This window comes from Mycteria americana, chromosome 7 (assembly GCF_035582795.1).
Source record: "Mycteria americana isolate JAX WOST 10 ecotype Jacksonville Zoo and Gardens chromosome 7, USCA_MyAme_1.0, whole genome shotgun sequence".
Taxonomy (NCBI): Eukaryota; Metazoa; Chordata; class Aves; order Ciconiiformes; family Ciconiidae; genus Mycteria; species Mycteria americana.
The window spans coordinates 2,097,551-2,118,035 of NC_134371.1; the positions used below are offsets into that span (position 1 = coordinate 2,097,551).

At 48.9% G+C, this 20,485-nt stretch overlaps 1 protein-coding gene and 1 long non-coding RNA gene across 3 annotated transcripts in view; one reads left to right on the forward strand and one right to left on the reverse strand.

Moving 5' to 3' along the window:
• Window positions 1-2,853: 2,853 nt before the first annotated feature.
• Window positions 2,854-8,486, reverse strand: LOC142412999 (uncharacterized). Its single transcript, XR_012776664.1, has 3 exons — window positions 8,322-8,486; window positions 4,626-4,800; window positions 2,854-2,868 (listed from the first exon to the last, which is right to left on the reverse strand). It is a non-coding gene; the product is annotated as an uncharacterized LOC142412999 (long non-coding RNA).
• A 5,660-nt stretch (window positions 8,487-14,146) lies between these two features.
• LEKR1 (leucine, glutamate and lysine rich 1) overlaps window positions 14,147-20,485 on the forward strand; it is a 67,167-nt gene continuing 60,828 nt past the window's right edge. For both annotated transcript variants that reach the window (XR_012776384.1, XM_075506783.1), the window contains exon 1: window positions 14,147-14,454. Coding sequence is in view for 1 of the 2 variants with exons in the window: in XM_075506783.1 (XP_075362898.1) it covers window positions 14,407-14,454 (48 nt within the window). In the remaining variant the exon portion in view is untranslated. The remainder of the gene's footprint in view (window positions 14,455-20,485) is intronic.

Sequence of the window (20,485 nt, forward strand, 5' to 3'; positions counted from 1 at the left end):
CTAAAAAATATGGAAAAGCAATCCTGGATATTGCCATACCAAAGTGCTTACTTAATGAATTTTAACGAGTCAGGTTTGAGAATGAATTGGTAGGTCCATGTATAACTAGACCTCTGGAAAAACCGTACAAAGGCAATCTGATCAGCCAGCTGTATAAATATCCCACTGTATGGTCCTGACCTCTTCCACTCAGACAGTATAATTCCCTGAGAAACTCTGTTTCCAAGGGAAAAACACTAGAAATTCTCATAAACTTTGCTTTCCCAACCTGCCAAAGAAGAGGCGTTTGCAAAGGGAGTCACGCATAGGAGAACGCCCAGAGGACCTCCTCGGGACAGTAACACTACAAGGATTGCTCATCTCCTGGGACAATGCTGTGAGTCCCAAGCATCCTCCATCCTCGAGCAAACTGAGCTGGTATTTTTAAGGACACTGTGCATTTAAGACAGCTATGAGAAACCTGCAGCCTCTGACATCATTTCTCTGGCCTAGGGATGCTTGATTTTTCCCACGTTATGGTGGGATAACATTCGATGTGTTTTCATGTGTGGTCTCCCAATGGTATTTGAAGGGCTCTCAGCAAGGAAAGATTCTTCCCTGTTTCTTCTTCTCCCCGTGGGTTTGAGGGAATATAATTGCAAGAGGAAGGCAGGTTCAGCAGTGAAGCTGTTTCTCATCCCTGTCTTACCATACACACCCTGCACCCTGGAGCGAGGGGCCCGGGTTGTATCCGAACAAACACTACGTATCTGCCGGTCAAACAGCGAAGCATGTGAATTCAACGCATATCAATGTGGATTAATAAGCAGGATCACGGGAAAAATGAAGACAGTTGAAAAGGAATGATGATACCATTATAAAGCACACGGAGGTTGGGAAATCACCCTCCTTTTTAAAGAAGCGCGTTTTGAAAATCTTAAAACAAATGTAAGATTTAAATAGAAAAACGTCCCTGTGCAGTAGCAATCGTTTCATCCAGCTGGAATCCCACCACAAACTCTGCCTCCGGTTGCTGTTCTCCAGCACACGACGCGTTACCTTCTGCTACGTGATGCCTTCCTGCCGTCCCCTCGCAGAACGCCCGCTTACAGAAGGCAATTGCTGGGGTGCCTGAGGCAGTACACGACCTTGCTAAATTCAACCCATTACTTTTTTAAAACGAAAGCAAGCTGGTATTTGTGGGGAATTCTTGAAGGCCTGGAAAGTCTCAGGACTATCTGGATACTCTCTTTCCTTCCCTGCAGCCATCTTAAAAGTATTTCTGTTCTTTTCTGCTCCTCCGTGGAATATTTTTTCATTCTTAAATTGATGATTTGTCCTTTGTGATGTTTCTGTGTGAGGATTTACATGTCCTCCAATGAGGCACATAAATAAACAGCTGAATTCTGAAAGCCATGCAGCCTGGATTATGTGTTGCCCAATTGCCATGACTTTTCTCCTGACTGCTCACCCTGAGCGTCCACTTATATCCACCTGCATCTCTGTTCTGCACCAGACAGGTCTCACTGAACTAGGCTCACCGCCAGACAAGACCTAGTTCATTGTGCTTCCTCCAAACAACACAGACTAAACACTGGCTCTGGGGGAACTGCACTGATTTCACTGATTTGCTTTTGAAACCCAGTTACCTTAAATTGCACCATGCCCCGGTTGGGACTTACTGGCATTTGCATCTGTAGTACGCCGATTTAGCTCAGAAAAAGCTCTGATTAGTGTGTCAGCTGGTGCAAGGTGTATGAGCTGAGTGCAGGGACGCCCAGGGAGGTGGGAGATGGTGAAGCCTCCAAATACACTTGGGTATAGAGGAAGGGGAGAGTTAGACCTCCGCGGGAAACTCTGAGTGGGAGGACAGGAAGATCCATGAGAAACCAGAGTGAAGAAGGGACCTGGGGTGTCTTCTTTATCCTCAGACTGTCCATGGCCCATCAGTCCTCTCCCTGCCTGTCCGCACTTCCCAGGTCAGTGGAGAGCGGCCTCGTTTACCTCGCCATTTACCAAGGACGGGACTGCAGCAGAAGCCAGGCCAAGCAGGGAGAAGAGGCTCCTGCGGCCATCCCACGTGAGCCACCTGGCTATTTTGATAGTCTCACCTCGCCTTTCAAGCCCTGTCATTTTGAAATTAGCTCTTGGGGTTGAATTTAGCATTCCTGCTTTCAAAAAAGCAAGTAAACAAAAAGACGAGGTTTTCTTTTTCATTGTTATTGTTGTTTCCAGTCCAGCCCTTTAATGCTATTTTTAGAATCCTGTGTTTTAATGCTGTGGCATGAATTGCTGGGATTTCCCTTTGCTAACATAAAATAGACGATCTGCACTTTGGTATTAGCAGTCAGCCAGGAAATCCATGCCTGGTGCCAAAAATGGGCCTTCTTTCATAAATCTGTATTTGTTTTAATTTCCTTCTGCAGCAATGACACGCCAGATCAGCTGCGTTGGTTTCTTGACATATTATGTAGTGCCATATAACACCACAGGCTCAACTGGAAATGAGAGACAATATTTGTCTCTATTTGATTCACTGATGATACACACAGCTGGGAAATGCCGGTTTTCAAGAAATCAGGGAAGGGACTATTTTCTGATTCCTATAAAGAAGAACTGGCAGAAGGCAGTCGTTCTACAGGGAGCTTTAAATGTTTGAAAACATAAGTGGTGAATCTTGCATGTCTAATTGCCTTTAACACCTTGACAGAATTATCTTTTACTGATCATATATTTATTACAAGGCAAGGAAGCTGTAATCAAGTAGGCTGAAATCAACTGAAGGATCCGGAGATCCAGATCCTCTTCCAGCTCTGCCACTGTCTAAGCAACCCACTTCTGTTTTGCTGTGAAATTAGAATAATTCTGTTGATCCACTTCTTGTGCAGTCTGTGAAGGAAAAAGGCTCTGTATAAATAACTCGTAATTATGCTTCTCTCTGTATCAGAGTTAATTTCCAAAACACTCATGTCCTGTTGCTACTGTGGCTGGTCTCTTCCTCTCAGCCAGGAAGGTATTACGTGAAGCAATTTTTTAACTTCTATTTTTAAGAGTTCTGAAAGGCAATACCTAAATGTTAGTCATTGCCATCCTTAAAATAAACAAAATGGCAGCTCCAGGCACTTTGGTATTCGTGGTTATCAGGGAACACACACAGTGTGGGGAATGCAGAGCAGCAGCATGCGTGGCGTGGCATCGCTCTGTACAGCTCGCTTTCAGCCAGGGAAAGGTTCCCGGTGCGTCGTACCAGCTCTCTGGCACAGTTCCCTCCGACTGCCTCACAAAAATACTGCTCGTGCAGATGTGGTCCAGCAAGGACTGTGACAGCCAGTTCCTGGAACAGGGGTCAAAAGGGCTGCAGTTTATCTCACCGGGATGAACTCCCTTCTCAGGGGGACGAAGTTCGGCAGAGCCGTTCAGAGCAGCTCTCTGCTCTGTGCTCGGAGGGGAAAGAGCTCACCAGTCACCCAGCAAGTGCTGCTCTGGGGGAGCTGGGATCTCTGGGGTAACTTGTTAAAACACACTGGCAAATTAAGCCAGGCCATTTGTGTACCTCTGGCAATGCACGCAGAGTGTGAGGCAGCAGCCTATAAACAGATTATTGGAGACCTAAATTCATCTCACAAGCAGATCCCTGGAGGCTAATGAAGTCCCAGCGAGTACATTGGCACAAATGCCCGAGCACTCCTCACTACATTTTGCTGCAGCATGATAACGCACAGGAATGAATGTGTACGAGAATAAGCAGGTCACAGGAAGCGGCAAAGCAAGGCACAAATGCAGCCATAGCAGCAGGTATTGTACTTGATTTACTCCTCCGCAGTTTGGCCCGCAGTGATGCGCTGCATCTGGCTCTGTACCTTTGAGCTACGGCCAGTGCCTCGCGTAAGGATCTTCCCTTGGCATGCTATGAGCCGCAAGTAATACCTGAGCCGCTGGAGGTAAAGGTGAGCTCGGCCTCGCTTGCTTTGTTGTGCTAAAGCTGACCACTTCAGGCACAGCAGGCGCCGTGGAGAGCAAGCGCTTTGAGTTGCTAGAGGAAGATGTTCAATAATCTTCCAGATGTGGGTACAGATGATGGTTAGGGGCATGTCACACACATCCTTGGATTGCTGAGTACTAGACCTTATTTACTCGCAAGGCTGTATTTCTATAGGCAGGCTCGTATTAGGAGACAAGTCCTGTTGATGCCACTGCTGTCCCAGCCAGCGAGAGGTCCAAATGCCACTCCTGCACTTCCTTCAAGGTCACCTGCTTCCAGGATTTCCTCTGCAGTCAATGCCAGGCTGCCCTGACCAGAAACTGCTACTCTCACCCGATCCCCAGTCCTGGGCTTAGTCACTTCCAGCCACTGTTCTGCTTCCTGCCCCGCTGCTGCCGAGGCCTCTTCTAATTGTGAAACCAGTGGTTAACATCATGCCCAGCAGTGAGCAAGCACGCCCGTCCCGCTGCCGCGTGCAGGCCACCCGCCTGAGCCAGTCTTGCCTCCTTGACTGTATTAATGCCTGCAACGTGCCTGGGCGAAGCAGCAATACTTGATAGCTAAAGAGTTGCACAAGAAAGAAGCAAAGTCACTTGCCCAGGATGTCTGAGGAATAGAAATTGAATGTAGACCTCCCACAGTCAAGGACTGTGCTTCTACCTACCAGAAATCCTCTTCTCGCAATGGGCAAAAAGGTTGTTCCATGAGAAGAGGTACTTCTCAACGCAGAAGGCATCCTCTGTGCTGTATGGTTTGGTTTTTTCCCAGCTCCCATCCTGCCCACTTCAGGAATGGTGCATCTTACAGAAGTCAGGCATTCTGTAATGGAGGGTCCTCATCTGTAAAACAAATGGGAGCCAGAACTCAGCATTAAAACAAAGCCTCCACCCTTTAGTACCACTGATAACTCAAATGGTCTTTCCGCAAGCAGAAGGTTTACGAAATAGGCACGGCAGGACAGCTCAGGCAAACGACCACCCCAGGGCAGTGGGTAAGCCGGAGCTGGGGCTGCATTCTTTTGGGGCAGGGACTGGCTCTTATCGCAAGTTTTTAGAGCACCAAGTACTGTGGACCTTAATCCTGATGGGGCCTCTAGGCGTGACAGCTATATAAATATTTAATGTGCCTTTAATCTTGGGGTGGGGAATGTGACTTGTATCCCCACTAGGAAGTGCTGATCCTCTGTTTGTGTGACTGTGTCGTTGTTGTACTTAAAGATACTATGCTGAGTATCTACTACAGTATCAACTAAGATACTGTAAAGTGTACTCAAAGGGATATTGCACAACAGCAAACAGCAGCATGGGAGCACTTTTATTCTGCAGGCACGAATCCCAGCTCAGCAAGTAAAACACTGCAGGACTCCCAAAATCGCAGAGTCTTGGAGTCATATCTGACTTGGATCCTAGACAGGGGGGTTCTGCTGTTTGGCGTGGTGCCCTCCCGCAGAGGAATGGTAAGAAGGAAGAGTGCAAGGACGGCGGGACACATCCTGTCCTGGTGAGCTGATCCCAGCCTGCCAGGCTGCCAGGCACCTCAAACCCTGCTGAGGGAAGCGGGAAGTGGCCTTCACCCATTCGCCAACAGCTGGTTGGTTTGGCTAGAGAAGGCTTTCTGCACACCTTGCGGAACAAAACCACAGCCTTTCCTCTCTCATTTGGAAAGAAAGGCCATCAGGGAAAGGTCAGGAAGCTTACATTTTTGTGTAATTTTGTAGTCCGTAGGGAAGAAAAACATTGACTGTGAAAGGAGCCTGTAAACTGTAGGATGCAAGATTTGTTCTTCTCTGCAGCTTTCCTGTGGCTAAGGACATGACTAATCCCCTGTGACAGCCCCGTGCTTGGAGCCTGCTGCTCTTACTGGTGCAGCTGGGGACTCTGTCGCTTTTCACCATCACAACATGAAATGAAAACTCTTTTGCAATGAAATTGTTTGTGCAATGAAATGGAGGATCACTAAAGCACTTGCCACAACCGCTGGGAATAAATTCACTTTTATTTTATTCACAGTATTGTGAATAAATGGTGAATTATGCATTGCAAATGTCCCCTGCGTGGTATGATGTGGGTGTGTACAGTCCTGAATGAAATGTGAATACCTTTGGGTTTCAGCCATGAGCTACTGCACTTTAAGATGGACCCAGAAAGTGTGGCAGCACTCTCTTAGTCACTCTGGTGGAACCCCAGTTCCAGCCTGACTTCCCAGCGAGGTTCAGTCTCACACACGTACCGATGAAATGTAGGCTGTACATGGCTGTTCTGGATTCCCTGGGGAGCAATTTCACCCCCGTGACGTATCTGGGCAGCCTTCCAGTCTGTCCTCACTTGTAGCTCAGCGGCTGCAGCCTCAGTGGGCTTTCAGCAAAGAGGAGGCCATGACTACACCTCCTCTCAGCCCACCGCGATGCAGCCTCCTGCACCACAGCATCCTGCGGCGAGCCCAGGCTCGGCGTAGCCAGCCCCGTGCCTGCCGGGGAGCCTCATTATTTCAGACCATAAAAAAGCTGTGGCAAGTTTTATCGCCATGGCGTGTCGATGGGGCTTGAAAATTGTGGCTGCAGTTCACCAGAGATGGGTGAAAAGCTACTGGTGAAATGTTATGTAAACAGGAAGAAAATATGCCTGTTCCCTTAGTGACTCCATAGTGACAGGGAAATGCTGTCCAATTTCACAACCACCTCTTTCCTCTTATGGGTCAAGTTTTATTCACCGGCTCTCCTGACTAGGCCTAGTGCTGTCAGGTGAGTACGACAAGCTGGATTCATCCCTCAGCAGCACTTTGCTCTGCACATCATGACACGTCTCTGCCTCTGGACTGCCGACCTCCTGCTGCTCCCTAGAGACAAGCTGCTAGGCAGCTAAAATGTACAACCCGAGGCACCAAGCTCAGGTAAACAGCTGGACGTTAACCTGTCATGAACCTTACCTAGGGGTGAAGCAGCGTAGAAATCAGACAGCAGAACTAAGGTCACTCCACATGCTGAACCTCTCCTGGAGCCTAGCAAAGGGCACGCTGCTGGTGAAAGGCTGGCTGGCACTAGGTATGCTCTTAGCAGGAACTATGAACACCACTTTGTGTGTACCTCTGATAACATACCGTCGTCTCCAAAACATCTCAACAGTCTGGGCCTTCTGCTGACAGCAGTGCCAAATTCTTCAATAGCTTTTTTCAGGACAAATGGCAACAAAACCTAGAGCTTTTAAAGTATTTTGCCTATAATTTCCTTTCTTAAACCGTTTAGGATAATTACAAGTAGCAAACAGATTATGTAAATCATGACTTGCTGACAGCTGATTCACAGGAATGAGGGCTACATTAATGCAAGGAATTGTCGTGCTGAGCAGGTCACCGTGCTCTTCTTATGTGCTACAGGAGACCTGAAGCAATCACCCTGTAACGTCTGCTGATTTCTATTCCAGGCCTCTCATAAACCAGCTTGCACCACGATGGTGATGCCTGCCACAACTCATTTAACTACATGAGCTCTCACGAGCTGCCAGCTTAGCCAGCATCAGAGCAGCAATGCGATGCCGGTTACCTTAGGTGGCCACAGGCCATGACTGCAGAGCTCACTTTTGCTTAGCGCGTTTGCTGATGGCAGTGCAGTTGGTCATAACAGTGCAGAGGGGTAAGGGAGCAGAATCAAGTCAAACTCACTTGGCCACCATCTACCCCAGTATCTACCTTTAGATCCCAGAAATAACCATTTTTGCACTTCAGTAGATGTTACCTATATTTGGAGTAACAAAAATAGAGGCCCCCATTTTGGAAGGGGTCTTGACCTTGCCCCATTTGAAGTCAATGGGTTTAACTGATGAATGTTAAGAGGAAACAGATTCTAAAGCAGAGCAAGAAAAATCTTATTCTATCTTATTTTCATCCAAGTTCCACACACCAAGGTATAAGGATATGGCTGTATTTTAACAACAAGGTTGTAGCAACAGCACGCAATCAACATACACGTATCTCTTCGTGGGAGATAAATTTAACTCATCAGACTATGCCATGGAAATGCAACATTTGCATTTTCCTATCAGGATGTGCCAGGACATCACACTGCAATCGCAAATCATGAGGTAATAACGTGAAGTGGAGGAAGGAGTAGCCTAATCTACTGCAACGTACTATATGCTGTTATTTAGTATTTTAAAAGGGTGCCTATAGCATCAGATGGAGTGGAGCCCAAGAAAAGCTCCACAACTGTGTCAACAGTAAATATCATAATACAATTTCAGGGCTTGCAAACCCAGACTCTCTTCAATATTCCTTATTCTTATGGATAATCCCATTCCCTCCATTGTAAACTGGGGGACCGACGCATCGTTTTTGCATGCTGGATCTCAGAATTATGTATACGTACTGATCTTGCCCCCTAGATCCAAGTCTGCCTCATGATCCTCCTTGGTATGCTCCATCCTCTAAACATCCAGGCTTCCTTAATTTGTTTTTTCTCTTTATCTTTTCCTGTTTCACAATGACTCCATAGTTCCTTCATCATTGCCTGATATTTCTTCCAGTAGCTCACTAAGACTGTAAGTAACATCTGTCTCGTTTCATCCATTCTCACCCTCTTTCAGCGGGGAGGGCTTTGTGTGCAGTTTCTATTTTGGCAGGATTTTCAGTTGTGTTTTTTTTTTTTAAAGCCAACAGTATAAACGTTTTCCTCCCTACAGATTGTGTGTTTAAATTAGGAAAAAGCAGATCACTCTGCTCGTGGATGGGGGGAAGGGGAAAGATTTATGGGGTTTCTGAGTTCCTGTGGGAGTTTCCTAGCAGGCCCCTGGGAAAGTGCTGAGTTCTGCACAGACAAACCTCACCCTGATGGTAAAAGTTCTGTTTTGCCCAAGGAGCCATCAGAAGTGCCACCATGGTCGTAGTCCCGGAGCATTAGATGATCTTTTAGATATGCTGAGCCCAGGCCCTTGAATGCCGAAAAGATAAAGAACAAAACCTTGAACGCTTCTGCACCGATCTCCCAGGGGTTTGGGCTTTTGCTTGGTCATTTCCTCCCCAGGTCACATCCTGCTGGCTGGCTGTCCATGCCCTCTTGCCCTTCGTGCCCGTTCCTAACTGCTCGACTGCTGAAGCTGCCCCCGTGCTCTGTATTCCCTTCTCACTTCAGCCTCGTATCTGTGACGCTTTTCCTGGCACCCTTCCCAAGTTCTCTTGCTGCCAACTCAGACTCAGTACGAGCTTCTTGTACTCCCTTTCAAATCCTTTTCTATCGTGGCAAATAAACCCACTGTCCTCTACACACACACACTCCTGATACTATCCTTGACAGCTCTTCACTTCTGGCACTCAGCTGCTGTTTAATCATACAGATTCCTTCTCTGATTCACCTCATGTGTTCTTGTGGCCAAAAGCTTGACTTTGATTTGGCAATGTCACAACAGCAGTACTGGGACCTCCTCCCTTCTGAGCCGATTCCCGCCTCGCACGCCCCGCTGTCATTAGCATGCTCCTGTTTCACTCTGCTATTTGGGCTGGCATCACGGCACCTTCAGAGTCCGGTACCACCACCTCACCTCTGCCTTTCTGCACGTACCCTGCTCCTTTACGCTTTTCCTGATTTTATCATGTTCATGCTGCTTTGGAGAGTTTCTATCCTACTGCTGTCCCTTTGCACAGGACAACCTGCCTGACCTTGACTCCCAGGTAGCCCTCATGTTCAGATCCCTCCTCCAAACATCCTGCCACCGAGACTGCTCTCCCACCACGGTCTCGTCCTTGTGACATTTGCAAAGTGGGGGGGCAGAGCAAAGCAAACAAATCTAGCAAACAATATAGCTTGAAAACAGGAACTAACACGATGTGCATGCAGCACCAGAAATAACCTCGCTGCTGTACGCCGTGCAAGCCCTGTCCTTCCCTTGACCCCTCCCTCCGCACGTCTCCTGCCATCTCTCCTCCTCGTGTCAGCCTCTGCTGCAGGCCCCAGCACTGGGACCCCTCTGCTCCTCCGCAAAGCCCCCGCGTACCTACGGCACCGCAGGGCTGAGCGATAAGCGCTCGAGCGCTGCTCCTCCCTAGCAAAGCAACGGGCACCGCTGCCAGCAGCTTCCCAGAGGAGTTATTTTCAGACAACGCTGCAAAACCGCTTCCCTGCGCTGTTCTTTGCATTGAACAAATGAAAGGACAGCCTAAAAGAAGAGGGCCAGTGTAAAAGTACGATTTCGCTTTTACGCAGGAAACGTTGCAGGCGCAGGCACACCTATTCGCCCTCACACACACACACCCCGGCCGGTCCCGCTTTGTGTGAAGAGGGTGTTCGTGTTTATTAGCCTTTTTCCCCAGCTGCCCACTGGCACGGACTTTGCTCCTCCGGGTTGGGATTTCTAAGCAGCGGGAGGCTTTCCACGTGTGTTTGAGAAGGTACAAAGCCTGCCTGAAAACAATGGAAATAGCTGGCTTATGACTGCTGCGTGTCACGCACTCATTTCTTGCCTGTTCGTTTGTCCTTGGAGCTGCTCGCACCGCCTGGAACCTGATCTCGAGCAGTCCCGGTCATTCAGGCTGGCACGCACACCGGCCTGCCGCCACGCCACGTGGGCGAGACACGGCCGGACTCTGCCCGGCCTCCCTGCCCTGTGGAAGCTGGAGGCCTGCAGGCAGGGGCAGACAGACCCCTCTCAGCCCACCGGAGTCCCGAGCCACCCCAGAAATGCGGACTGGGGCGCAGGGCTCATGACAGACAGGGGATTTTGTGTGGGCTTCCTGCAGGGAAACAGCCACTTCAGAGCAGAGTGTGGCGAGAGCCACCTCGCCCGTGCTGTGCTTACCCCAGGGCCCCCTGCCCCTGAGCGTCTGGGCTGGCAGCAGCATGGCGCCTGCCAGGTTCTCCTCACCTCCAGGACAGGCTCTTCTCACCCCCCATGCCAGGCTGTCGTCAGCCCCTCAGGGCTGGATCTCCTCACCCCCCCTACCCTCAACACAGGCTCCCCTCAGCCCTCCAGGGCTGGATCTCCTCAACCCCTCCCAGGGCTGGATCTCCTCAGCCCCCCATGACAGGCTCCCCTCAGCCCTCCAGGACTGGATCTCCTCACCCCCCCTACCCTCAACACAGGCTCCCCTCAGCCCTCCAGGGCTGGATCTCCTCAGCCCCCCATGCCAGGCTCCCCTCAGCCCTCCAGGGCTGGATCTCCTCAGCCCCCCATGCCAGGCTCCCCTCAGCCCTCCAGGACTGGATCTCCTCAGCCCCCCATGCCAGGCTCCCCTCGGCCCCTCAGGGCTGGATCTCCTCAGCCCCCATGACAGGCTCCCCTCAGTCTTCCAGGACTGGATCTCCTCAGCCCCCCATGACAGGCTCAGCCCCCCCAGCGCAGCCTCCCCTCAGCGGGCGCAGCCGCAGGCGGGGAAGGAGCAGTCAGCGCTCCACCGCCCTCCCTGCACCTCCGGGCCGCTGCGTGACGGCCGCCTCCCCCCCCCGCCCGCCGCAGCACCGCGCTGAGCTCATCGCCGCGCCGCACGACACCCTTCCCCGGCACGTTAGGCGGCCATCGCGTGAGAGACGCTGGGCGCCCGGCCCGCCGCCGCCATCACGCAGGGGGGAACATATGCCGGCAAGGCGCGGCCAGGCACCCCCCCCCCCCCCCGCCCCGCTTTCCGCGCCGATCAAAGGCGCTGCCTTCCCCATCTCGCTGTTAATGCCGCTCTTAATTAAATACCTCCGCGGGGGGCGAGCCGCCCTTCACACGCAATCCCCCCCCCCCTACACACACACCTCGCCGGGGTGAGCCCCGCTAGCAGCCGGCAGGCACTGCGTGGGGGTGTGTGCAGCGCGCTGGGAACCCCTGTACTTTATATTTAATTTATTTTTCAATCCGCAGCTCTTCATGCTGACCTTTGAGCCTATGCGATGGGCGAGTTAATGTTTGCTTTGCGCTGCAGGGGCGATGACTGGGGGGGGGGGGGACGGGGACATTCCCACGCCACCCCCACGCGAGAAACCTCCATCTGCATCCCTCTCCCCTGAACGCCGACCTCGCGTTGGATCACGAAGAGGTTAAAGGAGGTGGGGGGGGGAAGCTGGGGCATGCGGCTCCGGTTGCTGCCAAAGCGGGGATTAACGATGCAGCGCAGCAGGGAAGTCGGCACGCAACGTGGAGAGGGTCACGCCGGCAACACACGCGAGGGCTGGGGCGGGAAGGGGGGGAAGCCACCCGCGGCACCGCGCTGCAAAGCCGGGGGGGGGGGGGGGGGGGGCGAGGGAGGGCACCGGGCGCCCGGCCGGGCGCCCGGTGCCCTCCCTCGCCCCCCCCCCCCCCGGCTTTGCATCCGTATATCATTGCAACAACTCCCACTCATGCAATTTTCCTTTTTTTTCCCATTAAAATTCACTACCTTTTTCAATAACCCCCCCCCGCCCACACTCCACCAGAAAAACCCTATTCAGCTCCTTGGCACTGCGCTGAAAACCATTACTGAGGCTTTGCCCCACACGGAGCTGCCCCAGAGACTGAACCTTTGCAGCTACCAGCGAGTCACGCATAGATTAAATCAGGTTAACGAGGCCGGGAGAAGGTCGCCTCGTTTTTCGCGATGGCCTCTTTCCAGTTTTTAGTGGCTGTCCCTAAATTATATTTGGGGGGGGGTGTGGGGTGTGTGTATCTTTTCGTATAAGGCTTGTAGGGAATGCTTTGGGCATATAGAAAATGCATTGGGCATGTAGGAGTTGCTTTGGGCACATAGAAAGTGCTTTGGGCATATAGGAATTGCTTTGGGCATATAGGAGTTGCTTTGGGCCTATAGAAAACGCTTTGGGCATATAGGAGTTGCTTTGGGCCTATAGAAAAATGCTTTGGGTACATAGAAAATGCCTTGGGCATATAGGAGTTGCTTTGGGCCTATAGAAAAATGCTTTGGGTACATAAAAAATGCCTTGGGCATATAGGAATTGCTTTGGGCCTATAGAAAACACTTTGGGCATATAGGAGTTGCTTTGGGCTTATAGAAAATGTTTTGGGCATATAGAGGTTGCTTTGGGCATATAGGAATTGCTTTGGGCGTATAGAAAATGCTTTGGGCATATAGGAATTGCTTTGGGCATACAGAAAATGCTTTGGGCATATAGAAGTTGCTTTGGGCATATAGAAAACACTGGGCATATAGGAGTTGCTTTGGGTGTATAGGAATTGCTTTGGGCATATAGGAATTGCTTTGGGCATACAGAAAATGCTTTGGGCATATAGAAGTTGCTTTGGGCATATAGAAAACACTTGGGGCATATAGGAGTTGCTTTGGGTGTATAGGAATTGCTTTGGGCATATAGGAATTGCTTTGGGCCTACAGAAAATGCTTTGGGCATATAGGAGTTGCTTTGGGCCTACAGAAAATGCTTTGGGCAGGCTGGCAATCGGCTCTGGGAGGCAAGCGGCCCTGCTGCGCTCGTGGCCCCTCATCTGCAGCCTCACACTCTGCGCCAGGTTCAGGCGGAGAGGGACCCAGGCTGTGCCGCTCCCTCGCTGGGGACGGCGGGGGTGAAGCAGATGGCCGCTGCGGCACGGCTGATGGATGCCATAAATCCGAGCCTCACCGTGACGCCGTTTTCTGGCCCACGTCGAAGGGGATGCACGTAAAATAACCAGTGATGAAAAGGAGAGGGAGGCAGAATGGGAAATTAATTCCATTGAAACAGGGTGATAGCGAAAACTCCCGATTCGCACATCTTTTCCGGGTTTATTTACTTTTATTGCCCGGCTGTGAACTCCGGTGCATTTCACGGAGAGCTGGCGGCGCAAACCCGGGTCAGGCGGCGGCCGAGCACAGGCCTCGGTTTGACGTGTAACTGCCCGGGGCCGCGGCCGGGTTTGGGGCATTCATGCCGTTTTCCTCCCCTACGGAGCCAGCTCCAGCTGGCAACGCAGCCCCTCCCGTTCCTCGTTATTCATTTTAAACCGGGCCGGTTCGTTCCGCCGGGGCTGGGGGGGGGGTCCCCGCCACCGCGCACACCCAGCCCCCCCCCCCCCCCCCCCCCCGAACCCCGCCGCCGGCGCGCGCCCCGACCACCTGACGCGCACGCGCAGGGGCCGTGCGCCGTTGCCGTGGTTACGGAGGAAGCCGCGGTAAGAAAATGGCCGCCCCGGCTGCTTTTGCTCACCCCGCTTCCCTCCGGCTGCCCCGGGCTCCGGCGCCTCCCGTGGGAGGCGGCCCGGTCCCGGGGGCTCCGCGCCGTCCCGTCCCCCCTTTCCCTCGCCCCCGCCGCGGCCTGCGCGCCGCGACCTCTCCCCGGGGCCCCGCCGCTGCCGGCAGGCGCGGCCTGTCCCTGAGCAGGCGGCGCGGGCGTGGGGAGGCAGCGCGGGGCAGGCCTGGGCCGCGTGTAGCGTGCGCGCGCTTGCATTGCCCGCGTGGGCCGCAGGAGACGTGCGGCCCCGTCGGTGACGGCAGGTTCTGACCCTGTGACCTCTGGCAGCTTCCCTGACCCTGCCGCAGAGTTTCGGGAGGCCATGGAGCAGCACGTCCCCGTCCATGCGCTGCCCGAGGAGATTCGAAAGGTATGAAACGGTGGAAGTACAAACCCCCGACGTTTGGAGACCAGATACTGCCGTAATTTAGGGGTGTTTCACTGGCCTTCGAACACTGGTACATTAGCTGGTACGTCTTGGTCCTGGTTTCAGATTGGGCGTGTTCTAGGTTTCGGCATTATATACAAGGTGTAATTACACGCCAGTGCTGTAGGAACACTGTAGGGGAACGTAGTCATTCCGTAATGGTGTTGTCACTGCGAGGTGAGTTTCAAATTTTACCCCATACGGCATGTTTTGTTGCCATGAGTTTGGAATGACTGTAGAGCATAACATGTAATTGTTCCAAAGGAGTGTCAATAGAAATAGGAACAGAACATTCCCCTTCATCTTTTCTTGTATCCTCTCTTTGCGTGTGAGGCTGTTCTTTTGTTTGGGAGACGGATTATTACCGACGTAACAATGCTGCTGCTTATATGGGTTAACTTACGAAGAGGCTCTTTGTATGCAGTGATGCACACAAGCAGAACACGAGTTGCTTTTTGTAACACTATGAAATTTTTCCTTTGGCAATAAAACACCCTGCTGTCCTCATTTTTTGGTATGTGTCTAATAATCAACAAGTAATTGAAAAGGTTTATTTACTCAGGCTAGCACAGCCTGGAGAAATTCTCCCTGGAATAGTCCAGGAAACTGCTGAGACAATTTCTGAGCCGTCAGTGATGATTTCTGAGAATTCGAGGATGGGTAAGATAGCCAAAGGAAGGGAAAAAGGAATACTTGCCCTTAAGGAAGGGGAGGAGAAGAACCTGGGAAACTTACAAACTCATTAGCAGGTATTTCAGTAGCAGGAAAGACACCAGATATGGTTGTTTATTTAGAAATCAGTTTGCAAGTATCAACAGGATAAGGTGGTTAGCAAAAATCAGTGCATGTTTCTCAGAAAAACAGTTGTGCCAAATTGTTGGATGACATACATCAGGGAATTGTTCTGGATCTAGTACTGCTCAATATTTCCATTAAAGACTTAAGGCTGTAGTTTGGTGGCACTTCAGCTGGCTGTCTTTCATTGGGATCGGTTCCTGATCTGGTTCCTGATCTGTGTGCTACGCGTAAGCTAGCCCGAGGAGGAAGCAGGTGTGAGCACAGGCACGGACTGGGAACAGAAAGGGGGTGACGTTATTTCTTTCAGTAGGAGCGTCGGTGTCTGATACTTTTCTTTGAGCTAGGATTTTGGATTACAATAAGGAATACACCAATGCCAGTCTGGGAGAGGTTGTGAGCGCTCTGGGAACAGCATTAAACTTCATCTTTTTAGTAAGAGTAAGGCATATTTAAAAAGAGTAAGTCCAGTGCATCAATACAAAATACATAGTAACTGATTAAGCTTCCTCGTTACTTGCCAGACTTAACACTGAGGTCTATAATCGGGTCATAAGCAGAATAATATTAAGAAAGTGATGTTACAAAGAATGCATGTATTAAATGTATTAGTATAGGAATTGCATGTAAAACTTGGGCCATCTTTATTCCTCTGTCCAAGGCTGTTGAGGTATCAGTTCTGAGCTGCAGGCTTTATGAAAAATAACACGACTGATGGAAATCTAGAAAAATGTAAAAACAGTAAAGAGTTGAAAACTCCGGTTGTTCTGGGAAAGGGTAATAGAACTGGGTTTACTTATTCTAGAAAAGATGTGAGGGCACAGTAACAGTATTTACCTGTGTAGTAGGAAGATGGTGGTTGTCCTTCATCTCCAGTTGCAGATTAATCTTATCCTCATCTTTCCGGACTTGCTTTGGTTGAATGTTATGGAACTCTAGATGTAGGGGTAGCTGAGCACTGGAGCAGCTCACCCAGGGGAGCTGTGGAATTCCTCCAGTGGTACTGTGGGGGACAAGTAAGGTTAGCTTTTGCTTTGGAGTGGAGCACTGGGCAGGCAATCTCTTGAGATCTCTTTCAGTTCTACACCTTTAACAAGAAGATCTATATGCCGAAGGCACATCAGTACTTCTCAATATGTACATGAATAGGCTTATGTTCCCGTCCCATCCTACCCTGTCGCCTCAATGTGAGATATGCGAGCTCTAAGGCAACGACAGCCCAAGGTTTTGGGATCAGTTAAGTGTTGGGGTTTTACATATCCTTTGCTGCTGCTCATCTCTTCACTCAGCCGACTTGCATTGTAGTTGCAGTATAGTTACATGTTACAGAGCTTGATTACAAGTCGTTCTCACAATTTCCTGTCCTTGTATTTTCTACCTTTTATGTACACGTGTTCTTACTCCCTTAGCATTCTCTGCTTCTTGGATTTGATAGCATCTCTTTTGGAATCTTTCTTTTAGATTGCTCCTAACATAAGCAGAACACATGCCAGCTGTAGATTGCTCTGCCAAACTGAGCACACGCTCCCAACATGCAGCTTGCAGACCAAAGGAACGTGTGCGTCTGGAGGGAGTATGTTAAGCATTAAGCATCAGCTGCAGAATGAGGAATATTCACTTGCTAGGTGCCGTTTGGAGTTGGCTTGCTGGAGGCTGGGTTGTAGTGCTGACAACGCATCAAGCAGCTGTCTCAAAAGAAAGGATGCAGACGAGAGCTCTCATCATTCCTTTCCTGCATGCTCCAGGGGATGGAGCTTCACAAGCTGCTTATCAATACTTGGAGCAGTGACATCGCTGCCTCCAAAATTGCACTCTTCTGGAGGATAGTACGGAGAGGGAAAGGGGAAGGGAGCATCTTGTGCCAACCTGGAACAGACTGTTCTGCAGACTGTTCTACTGCCAGAGAGGAAGACCTGTTAGCGTAAGACCATAGATGTCATGGCAGAAGTTGATATAAATTGGCCATTTGCAGACTGGGTCCAGGATGTGTTGCCCACTATATTCATTAAATTCTAAAGGCAGTTTTAATCTAGAGGGGAAGAGATTTCTTGGTATTTTATTAATGAAATGATAGATGTGAAGGGACTTTGGTTCTTCAGGTTCTGATCAATTTTGCCTTAGAGTGTCATGTAAGAATTTTACATGGCCCTGCTTCTCTCTCTCTCTCTCTCTCTCTCTCTCTCATTCCTTCTACTGCTCTCATACCTGTTTCACACAATATGCATTGCAAGATGGGTGCTAAATGGAAAAAAAAAATCAACAGGTAAATAAACATCCACAAGTCCATTATTAAAGTTTATAGGTTTTTTTTCTTAATTTACAGTTGCATACTTCTTAGGAACTAATTGTTAGTAAAGATCTAAATGATGGTTTGTTTCTAAAAAAACTTTTAAAAAACCTGGAGTTGTGACTTTGCCTGTTAGCACTTTGGCTGCCTCGCTGAGCAACGTTTGTCAATGCTAGAAGTCAGCAGGAGTTGGTTTTCCCTGCAAGTTTCGAAGGAAGCTACGCCACATGGTGATGGCGAACGTGGAGAACAGCTGCTGCTGTTTGGCAGCAGACACAGGAGAATCGGTGACTCCCCGGCAGGGAAATAACTGCATCGGTCAATGGCAAAGTCCAAGCCATCTGTGACAGTTTTTGGGGAGGGTATTCTCTGGTTCTTAGCCTTATTTTAGGGACACTTGTACGCTTCTGGGAGGTGATGTTTGCAGATGTGGGGTGCCACATAGCAAGTGTTTTAGCTAAATGAGTAAGTTGGTCGGTCTGCCTCAGTAGAACCCTACATTTTCTTGTAACTGTACTGTCACAGGACTGTAGAAAGAACTTTGCAGAGATCGCTGGCTTGTAATGCCTATTTTTTCATGCATTTACATGTCTTAAGGTTTATGCCACCAAACAGTCTGAGAGGTATCATAGACCACCGAATGGTAAAAAAGAAGTTAGTGTTTCCTTTACTCCAGTGTTATGGTTGTGTATTTTGGGGGAGTTCTCATTTTGTTGTTTGGGTCTTTTTGGGTTGGTTTTTTCAGGGTTTTTTTTCCTCAAGAGAAAAGAAGATTATCATATTGCACCTTGTTAGTTGTCTGTTGCCAGTGATAGACAAATCTTTTATACGCTTGTGAACTTATTAAAGTTCTGTTTGTTTCAGCATTGTTGTTGTAAGTAGATGGGAAGATGCAGTTTTGCCCTGAAGATCTTACTGAAGTTGGAAACAAACTGCAGCCACCGACATAGGACAGTAACATGACACCCTGACTCCTCAAAGTACCAAAGAAAAAGTGATATTTAATTTTATATTTTATTTGGCAAACAAATAACCTTTGCTTAACATAAATCATAAAATTAATTGAGCACAAGATACCCTTACAGATTAGTAGTTCTCTCACCCTAGGAGCTTAAGCAAGCAAGCAGAGCAGGAGCTTTGAAGCTGCGTTATACATCAGTACAGAACGTTTCGTGGTATCCGACTATCCACAAAACATTGCGTACGTTACTAGTAGGAAATGGTTACTCATTAGACTTGCCATGTGTGCTATAGATTGAGCACATTATGGTATCTTTATGAGCACATTGTTATCTTTAGTTTTTCTTGCTGTCTTTGAACCTGGGGTTATCTTTTTTTAATAGGTTCTTACATAGTTCCAGTTGCGTTAATTAGCAAAATAATCTGTCCTGTCCACCAAGACTAGCTTTGCAGAAGTGAACAACATAGCTATATATTTAGTACTTACAGTAATCAATGTGGATTTAGAAGCAGCAGCATTTCCATTTGTGCCTTCCAGATGAGCATGGTAGTATCTACGTGCAGAATGGCAGGAGGTCTTTTCGGAGTCCTGTTGTCATGTACCTTATGAATGCTTCTTAAGATGATGTTAATGAGTTGCTCCTGTGCCCACTGAGATTTTCAGTATTGGACTATGGATTTTTTAACTTTTAGATTTCATTGGGATGACAAGCTCTGGCTAGGTGAATGTTCTGAGTGGCTGTAATATGCTTTGGAAATGTTAGAAAATATCTGCTTATTTTTGGTATAAGCCCACATGTTACAGCCTAAAGAGATGGAAAGCTCTCAAGAGTGAACTGGTTAGCCATGGACCCATTGATTTGGGAAAACCAGTTCCCAGATAGTAAAGGCAGCCTGCTTTGTTACCACTGTGTATTGCGATATCGGAGGATTTGTGAAAGCACATCATCTGCACTTGGATAATGATCTTCCATTCCCAACATGAGAATTCTGGACTCACTGGTGGTCACCTAGGGCAGCAAAGGATTTGGATCTCTTGCTATACTTGTAAGGCTAGGGCTGTATTCACTGTATTCAAGGCTTTCTCATAAAGTTAGGGCTGTATTCACTATATTCAGGCTTTTCTGTACCCTTTCTGCAACTGGCGTCCAAGTACGGTGCTAGGAATTGGAGGGATTGCAGTATCCTTGCATCACAAGCAGTTGGGTTGTAGCTAGGAGGGGCTTCCCAACTGTTGCAACTACAGATGCAAAAAGTCAGTATTGTCAGGCAAAGATTTGGTTAACAACGGGCTAAATTGTCTTTTGTCTGCGCAGGCGTCTTTTTGTTGCAAAGTACTGTGGTTCGGTTTATAAGAACTCTCTGCTCTGTATTGCGCTGGAGAGCTGGAGTGTGCCGTAACACATCCCGAAAGAGGTTATGAGTACCAGTAAGGTCTGCGTGGCCTGTTGGACACGTGTTAGATATTTGCAGGGCTTGTGTGAGTGTGTGCAGTTACTAGCAGTGCAACACAGTCTGTTATGATTCATTAGGCTGCTTTACTCACAGGCAGGAAAAAATTAAAGCTACCTGAAATCCGAGTATTATTTCCTGTCGTGACAAACTAATTATTTCAGGGCATGTTTTGAATGAAACTTTTGAGAGCAGGACATTCTGTTTTTACTACAAGCCTATTTCTACACTATTCACGTGTACTCAAAGCAAGTACTGTGATTTTTATTTTGCAACTGCTATTTTATGGAAGTTGAGCAAATAATTATGTATGCAGCATGGCTTAGCGTTACAATCGGTATTACTTTCTGACTAGATGCTGACTGAAAACTTGACTGACAATAAACTTTTTTCTTTTAAAGAAGTGAAGTTTCTACTGAGACTCTTAAAAATCGTTCTTTGAATAATAAAAGATCAATTTCAATCAAATAACTCTTCAGT